Source organism: Budorcas taxicolor, chromosome 11, assembly GCF_023091745.1.
Source record: "Budorcas taxicolor isolate Tak-1 chromosome 11, Takin1.1, whole genome shotgun sequence".
Taxonomy (NCBI): Eukaryota; Metazoa; Chordata; class Mammalia; order Artiodactyla; family Bovidae; genus Budorcas; species Budorcas taxicolor.
Window position 1 is genome coordinate 42,438,268 of NC_068920.1, and position 18,683 is coordinate 42,456,950.

General features: G+C 50.6%; 1 protein-coding gene across 2 annotated transcripts; it reads left to right on the forward strand.

The window, feature by feature from the left end:
• The first annotated feature begins 243 nt into the window (after nt 1-243).
• MRPS18A (mitochondrial ribosomal protein S18A) lies at nt 244-18,562 on the forward strand. Of its 2 annotated transcripts, XM_052649823.1 has the most exons (6): nt 244-378; nt 8,028-8,059; nt 12,511-12,618; nt 14,967-15,090; nt 15,301-15,370; nt 18,147-18,562. In XM_052649823.1, exons 1-6 carry the CDS (start codon nt 267-269, stop codon nt 18,289-18,291), a joined length of 591 nt encoding a protein of 196 aa, XP_052505783.1. In that variant the 5' UTR covers nt 244-266; the 3' UTR covers nt 18,292-18,562. The 2 variants fall into 2 exon arrangements, with proteins under 2 accessions (XP_052505783.1, XP_052505784.1); XM_052649824.1 differs by lacking the exons at nt 244-378; nt 8,028-8,059; nt 12,511-12,618 and adding an exon at nt 13,646-13,880.
• The last annotated feature ends 121 nt before the right edge of the window (nt 18,563-18,683 follow it).

Consider the following 18,683-nt stretch of genomic DNA (forward strand, 5'->3'; position numbering starts at 1 on the left):
TTCCGGGGAACGAAAGCGACCCTGGAGACTTCGAGGACTGGCCGACAGGAGCTAAAACCTCCCCAGCCTCTCAGAATGAATGAAGCACAGGCTTCACACATTAGCTCTGCTTTGCTCCGAGCTGGAGAGGTGAGGTAATCGAAGTAACTGACAAGATAACGGAGCTGGACGCTCACAAGACGCACTCTTCCTACCCCCTATTGCGGCTGCGCGCGCGCCCCGTTCCGGAAGCGGAAGTGCACAAGAGGTCAGCGATAGTTTTCAAGATGGCGGCCCTCAATGTGCTGGTCTCCGGCTGCGGACGGTTTCTCAGAGGGCTGTTGACAGGCCCGACCGCGACCAGCTGGGCTAGGCCACCAGCCCGCGGGTTCAGGGAAGGTGAGTGCTGGGTCCTCGTGACCTCCTAGGGTTGAAGAGAAGAAACGAAGGCTGCTTCTGCCCCCATGCGCCCCTCCCTCCCTTTCGCGCGATTCTGAAACGTCGGAGATGTTTGCGCTCCGGGAATGCTAGCAGTTTTCTTCCGAACCCTGATGCTGTTTCCTTGATCTCTCACCCATCGTGAGTGTCCACATGGGTGGTGGCTGGGAGGGGGGCGAGGGGGATGAAGATCGGAGAGAAAGCCTTGCTTATTTAGGAGCAGAATAGAAACCTGTCCTAAGGTTCAGAAAAGTTTTTTGTTAAGGGCCTGGCAGTGCAAGAGACATAAGAGACATGGGTTCGATCCCTGGATCTGGAAGATCCCCTGGAGGAAGGTATGACAATTCACTCCAGTACTCTTGCCTGGAGAATCCTATGGACAGAGGAGCCTGGCAGGCTACAGTCCATAGGGTCGCAAAGAGTCGGACACGGAAGCGACTTAGCACCTACGCACGCAGGCACTGGATGTTAATTCTCTATTCCGTATTCTTCGAACCGCCGCCTCCTTCACTAAAGAATGATTGCGCGATCAGGGAAGGTCAGCTGGATACCCTACCCTGGACCTCCTTTTCCAGTTTCTCATCTGAAATGCTATAATCTGATGGCAGCTTTCACTGCCCGAACCCTTAGTCTGAGAGGTGGAAGGTAAGGTGGAAAGGCCATTGAACAGCTAAAACAGGCATATCCTGAATGGTGGGTTTGCTTTTCATTTAGTCTGGAAAGGCAGCCTGACATTGAACTGAGAGCTTACTGAAGGCGAAGTGCTATACTTCGAACTGTCAGGAGGTTCCTGAGAAGTTAGGTTCTAATGAGATGATGCAGTACTCTCCCATAAATACAGTTTAGGTATTAGGTATTAGGTATTTGGGGCTTCCTCAATGGCTCAGCCGGTGAAGAATCCTGCAATGCAGGAGACATGGGTTTGATACCCGGGTCTGGGAAGATTCCCTGGAGAAGGAAATGGCAACCCGCTCTAGTATTGCTTGAAAAATCCAGAGGAACCTGCTGGGTACAGCCCACGGGATCCTAAAAGAAATGGACATGACTTAGCGACTAAGCACATGTTCAGAGAGATTTGGTTAGTGGAAACAGCAAACTGAATTGGAAGTTTTCCTGAAGGGGGTGTGTCTTTAATAGGCTCATAAAAGGATGGAATCTGGCGGAAAATGGAAAGGTCTTTTCAGTACATAACCTTCCTTTGTGCACTGCTGGAAGCATGAAAGGATAAGTGATGTGCAAAGAAGTATTTGTGTGTGTGTGTGTTTAAGACCTGGAGTAGCATATCCTTTAGCTAAAGCTGAGATATATCCAGGGGGAAATGGTGATCATTTTGCCAAGGGAAGCATAAAAGTCCAAAAAAACAAAAAGAGCCTAACAAGGGGAGCATTGGATTTGTCTCAGAAAAAGTCTTTTGTAAGTTTTCAGTAGAATGGCAGATAAGGAATCCAGTTTGGGAAAATTAAAGAGAGAATTAATGAAGAAATGGAAATAGGTGTTTGAAGAATTTAGCTATGAAGGGAAGATGGAACATTTGCTGGAAAGAAAAACAAAATCCAGGTACTGCCTCCTTACCGTTAGATGAACTAATGCATTGATAAAGAAAGATGCCAAAGAGATCACGCTGATGGTAAAAAGGACTTGGAAAGTTGTTTCATGTGTTCCTATGCTGTAAAATAGGCATATGCCCATAGCTTTTTTTTTTTTTTGGCCACGCCACTTGGCTTGTGGGATCTTAGTTCCCCAACCAGGCATCAAACTTGGATTCTTTGCAGTGAAAGCACAGAGTCCTACTAAACACTGGGCCACCAGGGAATTCCATGCCTGTAACATTTTTGATGGCATCTACCAAGTGTCAAACATTAACAGCTACAATGCACATATCCATTTCGAAATTAGAAGTTGAAAACATTTCTTTGCCATGTTCCCAGAGGATAGGCAAAAGGAATAGTTTTGTTTTTTTTTAACAAAGGAATATTTGAGATTTGAATTTTTCAGTTGGAGAGATGGCTATATGATGAGATGAATATTTGAAGTCTTCCTCACCATGAATACCTGCTAACTTCTCTGTGTTACTGTCAGACCTAAAAGCCAAATAATTGAATTGATGTGATCTTACTTGAAGGCATTAGCTTAGCTTATACTTTTCTTGAGAACCACTTATCTCCAAAGCCTTTAAATTAAAAACAACACCAACAACTTTCTCTTGATATTCTATCCATTATGTGTAAAGCTAAAAGAATTACACATATAGCTAATTTTGACTGGTCCTGGCTGGCATATTTGAGGAATAATATTGTATAGATTTGGAAAAGACTCTGATGCTGGGAGAGATTGAGGGCAGGAGGAGAAGGGGATGACAGGATGAGATGGCTGGATGGCATCACTGACTCGATGAACATGAGTTTGGGTAAACTCCAGGAGTTGGTGATGGACAGGGAGGCCTGGCGTGCTGCGATTCATGGGGTCGCAAAGAGTCGGACATGACCGAGTGACTGAACTGAACTGATTGTATACATAGAATTTAAAGTCACAGAGAGGGAGCTGGTGTCTTGCTGAAAACATTCAAGCATTTCTACTTTTCTGATACGATAGTACTCTTTAATTTTAGTCAGAGTTCTTGGGCACTCAGCACTACTGCTCCTGCCTGTAGAAGCTCTCTGTATGAAGCAGTGATTCTCAGTCAAGGGCAGATTGTTCTCTCAGGGACACTTGGCAATGTGCAGAGACATTTTCGGTCTTCACAGCTGGGTGTGTGGTGGTAGAAGCCAGGGATGCTGCTAAGCATCTTCCTGTGCACAGGACAGCCCCCCACAACAAAGAACCACCTGGCCTGAAATACCAGTCCTGCTGCTGTTGAGAAAGCCTGGTCTGATCTTTGACCAGACGGACATACAGAACCAAAAAAGATGATTATGGAAGAAGCAAGACTTAAGGGAAGGGAAAAAGTGGAAATTGTGATTTACTAAGTGCCTGCTGCAAGCACTCTGCCAGGTTTTCCACATACACTTTTCAGTCTTCTCAACAGCCTTTAAGGGTGAGTATTACTGGCGTTTTTTACAAATGAAATCTGGTCCAGAGGTGTTCAGTAGCTGTGCCCAGCATCACACAGCTAGTAAGTGCTGGAGTCAGAAGTAGGGCCAGCAATCTTCCCTCTCCACCAGTGACACCACCTTGGTACTCTACAGCAGGGCTTCCCGGTGGCTCCCTTTCCTAAAAGCTCTTATCAGTTAACTTGCTGGAGTTGATTCCATGATTGGCACCATAAGACCTAGCAGAGATAAGACCTTGTTCCCGCCTTGTCACTCTTAGAGCCCTTGTGAAGGAAAGCATTTAAAACAAGAGTAATAAACACATATGACTTTCTAAATGAGCAATAATGATCTGGCAGACCCTCAGAGCAGAGTGAGTTGAAAGAAGTAAAAGCTGAAGGGAATGTTTTTCTTCTTTTCCAGTTAGCTAAGGGAGCTTTCTGGAGGACCTAGCATTTCAGAAAAGGATGTGCCTTGCAGGATGGACAGCCCTGTAACTAAAAGCTTTGAGATAGAAGTGAGCAAGTTGGGGGCTTTAAAGAATTCAAAAGACATGGTCCAGAGTAACCTGCTAGTGGAAAGAGATTTTTGTGTAGCAGTGAGACTCCTTGTTTGAAGGATAGTGCAGAGGGAAGTTCCCTCAGGTCCAAGGGAAAAGGAAAGGGTAGGTGGTGAGAGAATCAGAAAACTTTTGTGGCAGAGTTAAAGATGAGCAGAAGGGAGCAGTGCTTGAGGGAGGAAGGAGTTTGAGAAAAGTAGTCAGTGGCCACACTTGCGAAGAGTGCTGTGTAGGATTGATGGTGCTGCCTTGTAGCCACCTTGCCATTCAGTTACTCCATCCCTTCGTGCTCTGCTTGGGACTTGATTTCCATGGAGCCTTTCCAAGAAGGACATCGGTCCTCTGGGCACTTCTTGCAGGAGTTCCCTCCAGCTCTTGTCATTCATCTCCCCTCACTTCCTCCTTTACTAAACAGTTGGGCCTTTATCCCGCCGCAGTTCTCTGTGTCTGTTTGTGTGGCCATCGAGGTCTTTTTGCCTCACTGCAATCTCACTGCGATGCTGTTTGCTCTAAACTTACAATTCAGTTATCTTGGACTCCATCCTAGGTGAGTATTTACTGAAGTACTCAAAGGACCTCTTTACGAGGCATGGACTTTATTAGAGTGAAGTTCCCATGCTTGGTTTAGTTCTCTTTTCTCCTCTAGGGCAAGTCTCCTCTTAGAGGGGAGCTCTCCACGGTGGGTGGAGCCCAGTCGTACACTCCACGGTTGCTCAGCAAATGCCTTGCCTCCTGTGGCACAGATTATGTGATATGTTAGATCTTGGCCCTTAATCTTGGTTTGGGAAACTGCTTCTTTAGTTTACTTGATCCAGCCACATCTCAGAACACAAGGGCAATTCCATCTTTTTCTGAACAAGTTTTCAGTCAGTGACTAATGGTCTCCTGTTAGTCCAGCTTTTCTTAACCACCCCCACTTCTCTTGAATGGAGAGGAGGCCAGGGACAAAATGGATCTCAGGTTTTGTTTGGTTTTGACATGTTTTTGTATGCATGCTGAAAAGCAATACTGTTTTGATTCCTATCTCTGTTTTGAGAGGCCTGAAATCTACTAGGGCCTCTTCAGGCTCCAGTGGGCCCTCAGCCCCTGCACTGAGATACCGCCCTGATCAGTCTCAGATCCATATGAGTTCTCAAGTCATTCCTCCTCGTTTGACAAATTGTCTCTATGAGATAAGCATCTGCCTATTGTTTTACCCGCTAACTTATAGTGAGATGATTCACTGGCTCGGAGTTGCTGTGTGGGGAGCTTATGAATAGTGGAGCTTGCCATGGACTTTGATCTCTCTTCCAGGGGCCAGTGGGATGACTTCAGGGTTTGGTTCTTTGCCGGGAGTGATGTGTGTTTTGCTCGACTTGTTTACCTCATGGTTAGGACCCAAGTGCCTCCACGGAGAGGGGAAGCACATGTTGGTCTGCTTCACTTCAGGGTGCTGATCTCACGCCGACTCAAGTGATTCCGGAGTAGGTCTCTCCTTTTGTTTCCTATCGGGATTCTTAAAAACCTGTGCTGCCCCCCTCACCTGCTGTTACTCAGACTGGGTCATCCTCCGCCCCTCTTCCAACTTGGTTTTTGCAGATTTGCAAAGTTTCCTGGGTGCCCAGCTGGGCTAGGTCTCGGCCCTCCTGCCCTGATGCTCTTGTAAGCTGATGCAGCGCAGTGACCATCCCCCTGCAGATGTGCTGGCCTCTAGACTGAGTACCAGGTTGAGTCTCACCCACATCCCGTTTAGGCTGGTCTCTTGGGAACAAGTAGATCTGTACGTGGGGTGACGCATTTTGTCTTAGGGAGAGAAGCTTAGCTTGTCTTTGAGTTGATTAGTAACTATAGTGTTCTCTGGAGAAAGCCTCAGGGCCTTTCTGGCCACTTGTCACTCCCTTGTGTGTGTGGAGTCGCAACTGAGGGGCTCTGAGGTTGGTTGTTTGGAGTAATGGGTCTTTATGAATGGCCGTGCCCAGAAAACGAATAGGGGATAGTTCCAGGCAGTCTGGGTTCAATTTGGTGTCAGTCACAGAGCCCAGTGATCACAGATGCTGCCCTGGGCCTCCGGGTGGGTTCGAGTTGCCTCACTTTTTTTTTCTTAGCCTCTCTGTTTTTACTGCTTATTTTTATTGCAAAAGAAGTACATGTTTATTTTAGAAACTTTAGAAAATCACCTCCTGCCACCACTGAGGGAAAACCAGTCTTACCATTTAGGTACATAGCTGCAGGGGTCTGTGAGCTTCCTGTAATCCGTGTCTAATTGTGTGTACACCGAGGGACGTGTTTCTAGGGCGAGGTCCGTAACTTTGATTAGATTCACAAAGTTAACCTTGGGTTCTTTCTAATCTGTACTGCTTCTTTCCTTGACTAGAGCTGAGTAGAACTAATTGCGGTAGCCAAGCTGCTGTTAAAATATGGTTTTAGCATTTGGGGAGACCATTTGCAGCCTAGCTATAGCTGTGTGCACTCCCATTTTCTGTTACAGTAGTTAGCGGTCAGAAGGGCATCGCGACCAATACTTTGCTCCCTAGCGTTTATGGAGCATCTGCAGTGTGCCAGTTCCTGTGCCAAAAGCCACGGCTTCTCTCTTTCCAAAGAAACTGGGCAACCATGGGAGAATCTCCAGGAACCTTCTGTTTGATTTTATTTGCCAAATGTGGGTTATGAGCTTGGTTCTCCCTTAGGATATTGTTGAAGTTGTCTTTCTGCATCCTGGTTAAATAAGAGGACATAAGTACAGCCTGACATGCATGCAATGAAATTGTTTTGCCCTTGGGTTCTTTTCTGACTGCCTGTCTCCTAAATAGGCGAAGAGCTGAGGGAGTCCCTCTCAGGATGGCTCTGTAGTCCTCTCTTCGAAATTCTGCCCCAACCCCAACCCCGTACCTGCAGGCCCCTCATTCCTGTCACTCTTCCCTCTCCAGTGTGGATAACAAAATGCATCCCTGCAGGGAGGAGAGATAGCTGCCTTTGTACAGGTTTAACACAAGGCTCTCAAGATGTTCTCAGAGTGAACTGATCTCATTATTACCCATTGTGGGGCCCCTGGGTGCTGCATCTTAGATTCAGACTGGTCAAGGTCAGGAACCACATTTGTCTGGTTTCTTTTCATGAAAGAACACATACAATGGGTACTTTTGAAGGTCTTTTTATGGCCTCTGTCCACCCCCAACCCCTGAGCTCTTAGGCCATGATTGCTAGCCACAGTAGGGCAAGATCTTGCCAAGTACCTTGGATGGAACCAAGATAAATCTTGGCTCAGAAAGGCAGAAACAGTGTGAAGACCCTTAATCTCAGAGGTGATTGATATGGGCATCTGGATTTGCCCCCACTCAGCCTGCAGGAAAAGTGAGAGTGCAAGTCGCTCAGTCCGGTCTCTTTGTGACCCCATGGACTATACAGTCCATGGAATTCTCCAGGCCAGAATGTTAGAGTGGGTAGCCTTTCCCTTCTCTAGGGGATCTTTCCAACCCAGGGATCGAACCCAGGTCTCCCGCATTGCAGGCAGATTCTTTACCAGCTGAGCCACCAGGGAAGCCCAAGAATACTGGAATGGGTAGCCTATCCCTTCTCCAGCAGATCTTCCCAACCCAGGAATCAAATTGGGGTCTCCTGCTTTGCAGGAGCCCTTACATTATGGGCTTCCCCAGTGTCTCAGCAGTAAAGAATCTGCCTGTAGTGCAGGAGCCACAGGAGACATGGGTTCAGTCCCTGCGTCGGGAAGATCCCCTGGAGGAGAAATGGCAACCCACTCCAGTATTCTTGCCTGGTGAATCCCCATGGACAGAGGAACCTGGTGGGCAACAGTCCACGGGGTCGCAAAGAGTTGGACACGACTGAAGCACCTGAGCACTGCTCTGCACAGCCTGCTGGGCACAGAGCCGGGCCCTGGGCGGCAAACCCTGCACCCCCCGAGTGGAGGCCACGGGAGGCGCAGACAGAGCGCTTCATCTTCGTTCATGTGTAAGGTTTGAGCTATTGTTTAAAACGCCTGTTCCTTATTAAATGGCTGACCTAATGTTTCCCCTTTATCTCTGTAGTGGTGGAGATCCAAGAAGGGAAGACGACTATAGTAAGTATTGTCAAGCCGGCCACTTCCAACCTCTGTACCACTTGGAGCTGCCTGGCTCCTCCTCTGAGAAGAGGGTAGGAGCCCCAACTGGACTGGCTTCAGGATTTGCTCCCTCTGTGACCATAAATCCCGCATCTACTATTTTCAACCTGTGTGCGGGAGTGTGGTTAATCAGGAACAGTCGCTGTGTTGGACTGAGGCATCTGTTACTTGATTAGAGTGGCCTTTTGTATGACACGGGCTCAGAAGTATTTGCTGCTGTGTTTTTTGGCAGGCAATAAGTCAGTTTTCCGAAGGGGAAACTAAGGCAATGGCAAGGCTAGAAAGAGTAAGTTGACCCCAGGCCAGGAGCCTGGATCTGTCTCTTTCCTTTCTGGCTAGAATGACTAAGCTACTCCTTCAGTGAGGCTGTGAGGAGGTGACACTTTCTGGGCCCTGGGCTCATAGCTGGCGCCCTGGCCCATCTGGTGGTGAGAAAGCTAGACGCTTTTTCATCCCCTCTACTCCTCCCCCAACCCTCACTGGGCCCATCTCACCTCCCTTCCTCAGGGAGTCATGGGGCCTAGATTATCCTATAATCCCTAAAAGACAACGTTGTTTTCACATGGCCTTCTGTGCCTCCCAAGAAATTCTCAACCACTCCACAGAGTTCCCAGAAGCCTCTGTGGCTTCCATGTCAACCAGGGATTTAACCCTCTGGCAGCTAGCCATGCACGGCCCTCCCCAAGGCCTTCTTATCCCCAGGACAAGCCCTTAGGGTTCCCTCTTTGGGTCTTCTCCAGAAGGCTCCCTCTCAATCTTTGTACTTGAGGTTAAGACCTCAAGGCAGTTCTTTCTAGGGACTCGCATCCCGTTAAGAATAGTTCCCTTATCCCAAACTGAAACAAGCGTTCACCCTGGAAACTCCATGCTGGTGGAGAGAAACTCATTGGGTTTCTCTGTGTGCAGAGTGTTCTTCCTGTGGGGCATGAATTTGCTATTTGTGGAACGAACTCAGAGGCATGTGGTCCCATGAGAGCCCTTGGGGAGGGAGCCTAGCCATGCCTGGAGAGGCAGGGCCATGGCTGACTTTGGGTATTACTCATTGTCAGAGTCTCACGTCTTCATCAGTAAAATAAGATCATGAATCTGCCCTCACTAGGCTGTGGAGTTAAATGAGATGATCCATGTGGACCATTATCAGCACAGAGCCAGGCCTGTAGTGGGGAGTGTGTAAATGTTAGCTGTCCCCGCCCAGGCCCACTTTGACCCCCTCCCAAGACCTTCCATGCACCTGCCCATTTTCCTGAGCTCTTGGCTCCATTTCTGGCATCGCTGGGGTGGCATTGCTGGAAAGGCAGTAACAGCACCCTGCGCAGCCAGCTTCTTTGCCTTTTGCCACTTCTCCCCTGGGAGAGTTGCTTCCCTCCCAAAGCCTCTCAGACTTGGCCCAGCCTCACTCTCATAATCCGTGGCCTCAATTCAGCAAGGCTGTCTAACCTCCCCCTCCTGCAATTGGAGCTGACGCCCAGGTCACTGTTTTATTGCGCTTAGTCTCTCCAAGGCTGTGTCACAGGACACAGCAGCCATGGCGGAGGTCACTTCACACGTGGCCCAAGTGGGGTGTGAAAGGTGTCATCCAGAGTGCTGAGAGGAAGCAGCCAGGGGACTGTGTCCCCCGCTCTGTGTTTTTAGAGGGGAGGAGGGGGTGTGCACACAGTTGTCTGCTCGTGTAGGCCTAGACCAGGTTTCTTAGCCCAGCACTATTGGTGTTTTAGATGGGCTGGTTCTCTGCTCTGGGAGCCTGTGCTGTCTGTCATAGGATGCTTATTAGCAGCTTCCCTGCTGGGGGCTTCTGTTAGGTCCATACCATTTCTGTCCTTTACCGAGCCCATCTTTGCATGAAATGTTCCCTTGGTATCTCTAATTTTCTTGAAGAGATCTCTAGTCTTTCCCATTCTGTTCTTTTCCTCTATTTCTTTAGATTGATCGCTGAAGAAGGCTTTCTTATCTCTTCTTGCTATTCTTTGGAACTCTGCATTCAGATGCTTATATCTTTCCTTTTCTCCTTTGCTTTTCGCCTCTTTTCTTTTCACAGCTATTTGTAAGGCCTCCCCAGACAGCCATTTTGCTTTTTTTGCATTTCTTTTCCATGGGGATGGTCTTGATCCCTGTCTCCTGTACAGTGTCACGAACCTCATTCCATAGTTCATCAGGCACTCTATCTATCAGATCTAGGCCCTTAAGATGGGCTCGATAAAGGACAGAAATGGTATGGACCTAAGAGAAGCAGAAGATATTAAGAAGAGATGGCAAGAATACACAGAACTGTACAAAAAAGATCTGCACGACCCAGATAATCACGATGGTGTGATCACTCATCTAGAGCCAGACATCCTGGAATGTGAAGTCAAGTGGGCCTTAGAAAGCATCACTACGAACAAAGCTAGTAGAGGTGATAGAATTCCAGTGGAGCTATCTCAAATCCTGAAGGATGATGCTGTGAAAGTGCTGCACTCAATATGCCAGCAGATTTGGAAAACTCAGCAGTGGCCACAGGACTGGAAAAGGTCAGTTTTCATTCCAATCCCAAAGAAAGGCAATGCCAAAGAACGCTCAAACTACCGCACAATTGCACTCATCTCACACGCTAGTAAAGTAATGCTCAAGATTCTCCAAGCCAGGCTTCAGCAATACGTGAACCGTGAACTTCTAGATGTTCAAGCTGGTTTTAGAAAAGGCAGAGGAACCAGAGATCACAAATTGCCAACATCCGCTGGATCATGGAAAAAGCAAGAGAGTTCCAGAAAAACATCTGTTCTGCTTTATTGACTGTGCCAAAGCCTTTGACTGTGTGGATCACAATAAACTGTGGGAAATTCTGAAAGAGATGGGAATACCAGACCACCTGACCTGCCTCTCGAGAAATCTGTATGCAGGTCAGGAAGCAACAGTTAGAACTGGACATGGAACAACAGACTGATTTCAAATAGGAAAAGGAGTACGTCAAGGCTGTGTATTGTCACCCTGCTTATTTAACTTCTATGCAGAGTACATCATGAGAAACGCTGGACTAGAAGAAACACAAGCCGGAATCAAGATTGCTGGGAGAAATATCAATAACCTCAGATATGCAGATGACACCACCCTTATGGCAGAAAGTGAAGAGGAACTAAAAAGCATCTTGATGAAAGTGAAAGAGGAGAGTGAAAAAGTTGGCCTAAAGCTCAACATTCAGAAAACGAAGATCATGGCATCCAGTCCCATCACTTCATGGGAAATAGATGGGGAAACAGTGGAAACCGTCTCAGACTTTATTTTGGGGGGCTCCAAAGTCACTACACATGGTGACTGCAGCCATGAAATTAAAAGACGCTTAATCTTGGAAGGAAAGTTATGAGCAACCGAGATAGCATATTCAAAAGCACAGACATTCCTTTGCCGACTAAGGTCCGTCTAGTCAAGGCTATGGTTTTTCCTGTGGTCATGTATGGATGTGAGAGTTGGACTGTGAAGAAGGCTGAGCGCCGAAGAATTGATGCTTCTGAACTGTGGTGTTGGAGAAGACTCTTGAGAGTCCCTTGGACTGCAAGAAGATCCAACCAGTCCATTCTGAAGGAGATCAGCCCTGGGATTTCTTTGGAAGGAATGATGCTAAAGCTGAAACTCCAGTACTTTGGCCACCTCATACGAAGAGTTGACTCATTGGAAAAGACTCTGATGCTGGGAGGGATTGGGGGCAGGAGGAGAAGGGGACGACAGAGGATGAGATGGCTGGATGACATCACGGACTCGATGGACGTGAGTCTGAGTGAACTCTGGGAGTTGGTGATGGACAGGGAAGCCTGGCGTGCTGCGATTCACGGGGTCGCAGAGAGTCGGACACGACTGAGCGACTGAACTGAACTGAACTGCTAGGAGCTAGGGACCCATCCCCACCCCACCTCACCCCCGTGGGGACGATCAGAGTTGTTTCATTGTCTGGTGTCCCCTGGAGGCCAAATCATGCCTGGTTGTTGACTTACCTGTGTTAGAGCTGGAAACTGCAGTTTCTGCTAAGAAGGATATGTGGGATAAAGGGTGAGACTTCCTTTGGACTACACATCCCTGGGCAGTTTGAAACTTTTTACCATGTCCATGGATTACTTTTTCCCAAAGCAGGGAGAGGGAAGCATAAAGTTCTGGAGTTTTTGTCTTTTTGAGGATGGAAAGCTAGCATGCAGCAGATACAACACACCTCTTCTCTTGCCACCAGCATTAAGTTCAGTTTCTATTACCTTCACAGGTCACCAAGCCCAGCTCTGTGGCCACCTGAGACCCAGTGTCCAGCAGCCGTGTTCAGGCAGAGATGCCCATTAGCTGCTCCCCCAAGGCCTCTAGAGAGGAAGCCTCACCAGCTTTTGGGGGTTCCTCAAGGATCGGGGTCTCCACACAACTCTCCCCCTCATCAGCTCTCTTTCTCTGCCTCCTAGATTGAAGGCCGAATCACAGGGACTCCCAGGGAAAGTCCAAATCCCCCCAACCCCTCCGGCCAATGCCCCATCTGCCGCTGGAACCTGAAGCACAAGTATAGCTATGAGGTGAGTCTGCGCATCTCAGAGCTCCGTTTCCCGCGGGCTTAACAGGCGTCTCACGGAGCCACCAAGACAGAAGCATTGTGTCCAGTGGCTCTCAACGCTGAGTCCCGGGGGAGCTTTAAAAATGCTCAGACCCCACGCCTAGATGATTCTGCTGGCTTGGGATGGAGCCCGGCCATCATTATTTTTTAAAGCTCCCCAGGTGATTCTAATGTGCGCCAGGGTGGAGAGTCCCTGACTCAGTTCCTGGTCTGGTTGCAGGCAGCTCAGACCACCAGGGCCCTGGAGCCCAGTCTCGTAGGGCTGTGTTCCTGAGGGATGGAATCAGTCTGGGCTTGGTTTTCCTCCTTGTGTAATGAGGGTGTGTCTTGAGAGTTCTCACTGTGATCTGAGGGCACTTCACTCTCTTCCCACACTGGAGCTACAGGGACCCCTGTTTGCTGTAGCTCTTCCAGAGCTGTCGTTTCACGGAGAGATGATGAGAGCAAACAGTGGTAGGGGCATAATTCACTTTGTTTTCACAATATCCTGGTGAAGCAGGTACTGTTTTCCTCCTCGTTTTACAGATGAGGCAATGTGAGGCATGACAAAGTTAATGCACTCGCCTCAGATCACATAGCTAGTAAGTATCAGAGCTGGGATGCACTCTGGGGTATGAAACCCAGGCAGAGCCGCCAGGCCCAGCTGCTATTCTGCATCATATCTGGAGATGAGGCGGGCCTAGGGGATGGACACAGCCCTGGAGAAATACATACTTGTCCTTCAGAGTTCTGCTGGTGACATTAAGCACCCTATTTTTAGGTTTCAGGTGATTCAGGCTTTGGGCCAGTTTGACCTGCATGTTGTCCCTGTGCCCCTCTGTGGAATGGGATGACTAAGGGCAGAGATCCCGGTCAGGTGGTAAGAGCAGGAAAGGCCACATGCCCATGGGATCTGAACAGAACAACCCAACTAATCTCCTGGGCTGGGAGCCTTGGCCTCACACCACCCCAGGGTGGGGGGATGGCGGTATTCTTTCACCCTATCCCCGCCCTTTTGCTGATGGCCACTTGGAGTAACAGGGAACTTGCAGGCCACAGGCAGTGCTCTCAGCTTCTTGTGACATGGAAGTTTGTAGGGTCCTGGCCATACCTAGGATCCCAGCTGTGGATGGGGAGGGGAACCCACACCTGCCTGACCACTGCGGAGTACTCTTCCTACCAGCCGTTTCCAGGAAATGGACTTGGTTCTGTTTATCAAGCAGAAGAAATCCAATCCCCTCCAAGGTAAAGGCTGGAGAAGTTGTTTTCCTTTTCACCCCTTTCTGCTCAGGACAGCGCCACTCTGAGCTGCAGAGAGCTGTCAGCCTCCTTGGCAGCCTGCAGTGGGGGCAGCGCTGGGGCTGTGAGCCCCGTGTATTATCCCCAGATAATCCAGTCCAAGTTCTTTTCATCAGATTCTGAGGATTATGGGGGTGGGAATTGGGGGCCTGGGTCCCCCAGGAGCTGACCAGTGATTAAAGCAAATCTACAGTTATACAGTGAGGCGCCTGCCAGGGCAGCGAATCCATGTGAGGACCAGGACTGTGGAGGCAGGCATGTCAGGCCCCTGGGGTGGTGTGGGAGACTTTTTCTTTAACCCCTGCCATCCTGTGAGAGTTGAGAGGGGACTTGCTCTCTCTGGATGCTGTCTTTGTTTATCATTATTTCCTTGACTCATCCAAAGCAGTCTGATGGTTCAAAGGAAGCCCAAGAATCCATTCCCATCTGGGCACAGGGGGCGTAGAAGATGTGGGATTTAGCTTCACAACTTGACCTCATCCTCCTCAGCTTATTGCTGCCTGGTGCTTTGTTCAGAGGGCATGGCAGAAGGTGGAGGGGCTCTCTGCATGTCTTCTGGGCTGTGGTGTGTAGGCTGTCATATGTAGACTTTGGGGGCAGAAATGGTACAGGTCTTCCCTCTTGTGTGTAAATACGTAACATACACCCTATGTCACCCAAAGAAGATAACACACTTTTCATCACCAGGAGAGATACTGTGGGTGCATGATAGCTTGTTAACCTTCTTGAAAAGTTCCTCTTCTCTCACCAAGTCTGTTGGAAGACTGTCTCATAGAGGAGCTGAGAACTCTTGGGGTTGATGATGGAGCTAGGAAATCTTGCTAAGCTGGGATTGAACTTGTTGCAGTGGAGGCAGTGGGCCTGAGTGCAGAGCTCTGTGTGGAGGGAATGGTCTCAGGTCGCTCTCAGGGTGGCGTCAGCCCCTTACAATGCCAGCCACAACAGTCTACCCTGCAGGCCACTTGGCCCTGGCTCCCTGGCAGCCAGCACCCGTCCACACGATCCTCCTCTCCTGTCTTCCGCTTCCACTAGGATGTTCTGTTGCTCAGTCAGTTCATCCGGCCACATGGGGGCATGCTGCCCCGGAGGGTCACCGGGCTGTGCCAAGAAGAGCACCGCAAGATAGAGGAGTGTGTGAAGATGGCCCACCGAGCAGGTAAAGGGCCCTCGGGCAGATGGGGCAGGGGGCTGTGGGCATCATTACACCTTCCACCCCTAGCTCCTGAAAGAACAGTGTGCGTCCAGAGACTGCATTATACTTGCCCCCCAATGCCAGCCTCCCACCCCCTTGGGCTTTCTGTTGAGCCCCCAGAGCTGCAGAGGGAGTACAGAGACCATCCTCTTAAATGCTTTTCCCTCCATTCAGGTCTGCTCCCAAATCACAGGCCCAAGCTTCCTGAAGGATTTGTTCCAAAGACCAGACCCCGACTCAACAGGTACACAGGCCTGGGCTGGGGAGGCCAGCTCCTGGAGCTCATCCTGCAACTCAGGAAAGCTGGAGCGCTCTGTCCCTTCCAGCCTGAGCGCCACCCCCACCACCCAGTCAGTCCCACCACGGTGCGCGCCTGTTACTCTCCCTCTGCCAGCCTCAGCGTCTGTCCTTGTCCCTCCCCAGCAGGGCACTTGGCCCAGGGGTAACAAGGGTAAGAAGATCTGCTGGTTGGGCATTAGAATGTGCTAATCCTCTGTTTATGACATCATACTGGGTTGCTATGGGAATGTCAGAGCAGTTCTACAAACTTTCAGTAATAGCACTGGGGTTATTAAAGGGCAAAATGAGACTTTAGAAATAGAAATGGGAGGGCTCTCTGGGGTAGGACCACGTATAGAGCTGTCAGATCATATACTGTAAAACTTGAAGGCAGCATCCATGTAGACTAGATTCTGAATGTCCTCCCTAGAGTTGTACAGTTAACCACCTGCTCAGCTGCGTATGGCATCCCATGAGATCCTGAGGTTTTATGGAACAGGAGAAAAAGATTGATTCTAGAAAGATTCTAGAACCAATCAATCTGCCTTTCAGCCTGAGCAGGGTGGCCCCCTCTGGTGTAGGCACAGGTTCCTGTCTAACACTCAAACAGCTGTCTCTGACATTACCACACTACACACTCCTGGAACTACAATACTGTCTTATTGAGAGTGGATCCAGGTGTGTAAAATTGATGTTGGTGTTTCTTGTTCTCTCCTATCAACGGCCCTCCCTCCTTCAGCCTGTCCTAATGCCACTAGATTTGCACTCTTCGGGTGGAGCAAAGCAAGATCCCCCACCCCCAGCAAACCTCCTAGGCTGATCCCCAACAGAACCCGGGAATGGAGGATGGAAGGCCAGGCAGATACCGGCTCTAGATTGCTGGGCCGGGGGTGCAGGGCCAGAGCTGGGTCTTCACTGACTCCTTGCCAGCACCCTGGCCCTTTGCCCATCTCCACCTGCACCTCCTGCGCTGCCAGCTGGGCCATCTGCCAGCAGCCCTGGGGGAGCAGGACATATTAACTTCCTCTTGTCTTTCCCAAATATGCTGTGGACCATTTGGGAGTTGAGCCCACCCCCACTTCAACTTGTTAAGAGACAGCAGCAGGCCTGAGGATACACTCCATCCTGCCCTCAGCCTCTGAAGCAAAGCCAGGCTCCCTCCCATATATCCGGTGTCCATTAGTGTGACGCAGGATTGATGGTGTGTGGGGGCTCGTGGGGCTGCAAAAGGCCCTCCTGGGGAGGAGAGGGAGTCCTGGCTACAACTAGGGACTTGACGATTGTCAAGCCGTGCCATCTCCTTCCCCGCCCCTTCCAGAGAGGTAGGAGGAAGGAGCTCGATTAGTAGGGAACCTTGGTTCTTAGAGCTGGAGTAGTCCCAGAGCGCTGACCGGAGGCCCCAGCCCCTCCACAGCAGCTGCTTGCTCCTTGTGGCACAAGCATCAGGCCCAGGGCCAGCCGAAGCCCAGCTTCCCAGGGTCTCTCCAGGGTGGGAGGGACAAGGGTGGGCGGAGGGGTGCAATAAGGCAGCACCTCTGGAGAGCCTGGTGTGCTTCAGGATCTTCAATCCCAAGGAGCCTGCTTCCACATCCCACCTCTTCACCCACCCCTCTGAAGCCAGGGAGACACCAGCATAGGGCCCTGTCAGGTCCCAGCACCACCAGCCACAGCAGAGGCGGCTCTGGGGCCAGCTCACTGCACAGAGACCTCCCTGCTGAGGGGCTGACAGCCACCCAGTGGTCGTCAGAAGCCCTCTTGCCTGCGCACCTCACACGTGGTGTGTAGTCCTACAGCTTTTACTTCCTCTCAGGACTCAGAAGACGGAGGTCCAGGGGAGCTCAGTTGAAGTGTATACATTAGCAGTCACTTTTTCACTCTTTTTTTTTTTTAACTTTTTCACTCTTCTCTAAAAATTTTCAGCCATGGTTATTCATTTTTTTAATTAAAACTTCTCATGGGAGGGTCTCTAGAGGCACTGGGTTGAGCCCTAACCTAGTGGAAGCAGGGGAGGATCCTGGCCTTTGCCGAGGCTGAGCTTTCAGGACGAAGGGTGGGCCTCTGGATAGGATCCCAATTTCGTTCTGAACAGAGTAAACCCCAGTCTTAGCCGGCATGAGCCACTCTTCCCGGAACTGTCAGGGCCCTGCCGTCCCCAAGGAGGCCAAAGGACTATGGGCGGCAGCCATCTTTCCCCTTCCCCACTCATATTACATGAACCTTCCTGGCCTACGTCTGCACCCACGGGCCCTCACCCTTGGCTCCCATCATGGCCTGCTTGAGGTCAAGGGTCAGGGGTCCTCTGCCAGTTATGGCTGCCCAGGCTTGTTCCCTGAGGGCTGGGGTGGCAGAGTGAGCCAAGTGGGGGAGAGGGAGGGATTCCTCCAGGCCCTTCCATCAGCCTCTCCTCTCCCCACGACTGGGCCAGGAGGGCCGATCTGCTCTCTGAGCCGCCTCTTCCTCTGCCTCCTCCCCCAGCAGATACACACGCACACACACTGGCAACTCATAGAGACAAGCGAGCTCGTGGCCACACATGCGTGCGGCCGCCAGAGCCCAGCCCGTCTGCTCACGGCACGCCGGGCAGTTGCTCCCAGGAAAAGCCCCTTCTCCTCAAGAAAGGAAAGCTGGTCAAAGTGTTTGGTTGACCAAGTGCAGCTTCGGCCCAAGGGGCCCATGCCCGTGGTCTCTGCCACATCCTGGGCTGCCAGCCCTCATGGCTGCCTCCCATCCTCCCCTAACAGGTACCTGACCCGCTGGTCTCCCCGCTCCGTCAAGCCCATCTACAACAAAGGCCACCGCTGGAACAAGGTGCACATGGCTGTGGGGTCCCCCCTCCTGAAGGACAACGTCTCCTACACGGGCAGGCCTTTGGTGCTGTATCACTGACTGAGAGCAGGGCCTCCTGAGAGCCTGAGCTCATCCTACACTCCCACCCCATCCCACCAGGGCGGCCCGGCTCCTCCAGTGCAGATGGCACGGGAGGGCGGCAGGTCTGCTCCAGTGCCCGGGACCTGCACCGCTACGGTGATGGGCACTGGCGGCAGTCAGGGCAGGCGACCCTGCGCAGCTGCGGTGGTCTCACGACTGGCCTGGGCTCAGGGCTGGGGCACCGGCCCTTTGTCTGAAGGAATATTATAAACCAGGCTTGTGCTCCCCCGCTGGGTGTGTGCTCACTGCTTGGGGAGCGCGGGGGCCTCAGCCCGTTTCTGGCCAGTCACTGCGCATTGAGTCACCAGGCTCTGGTGGTGGGCCACGTGGGCGCATCGAGCGGAGCTCAC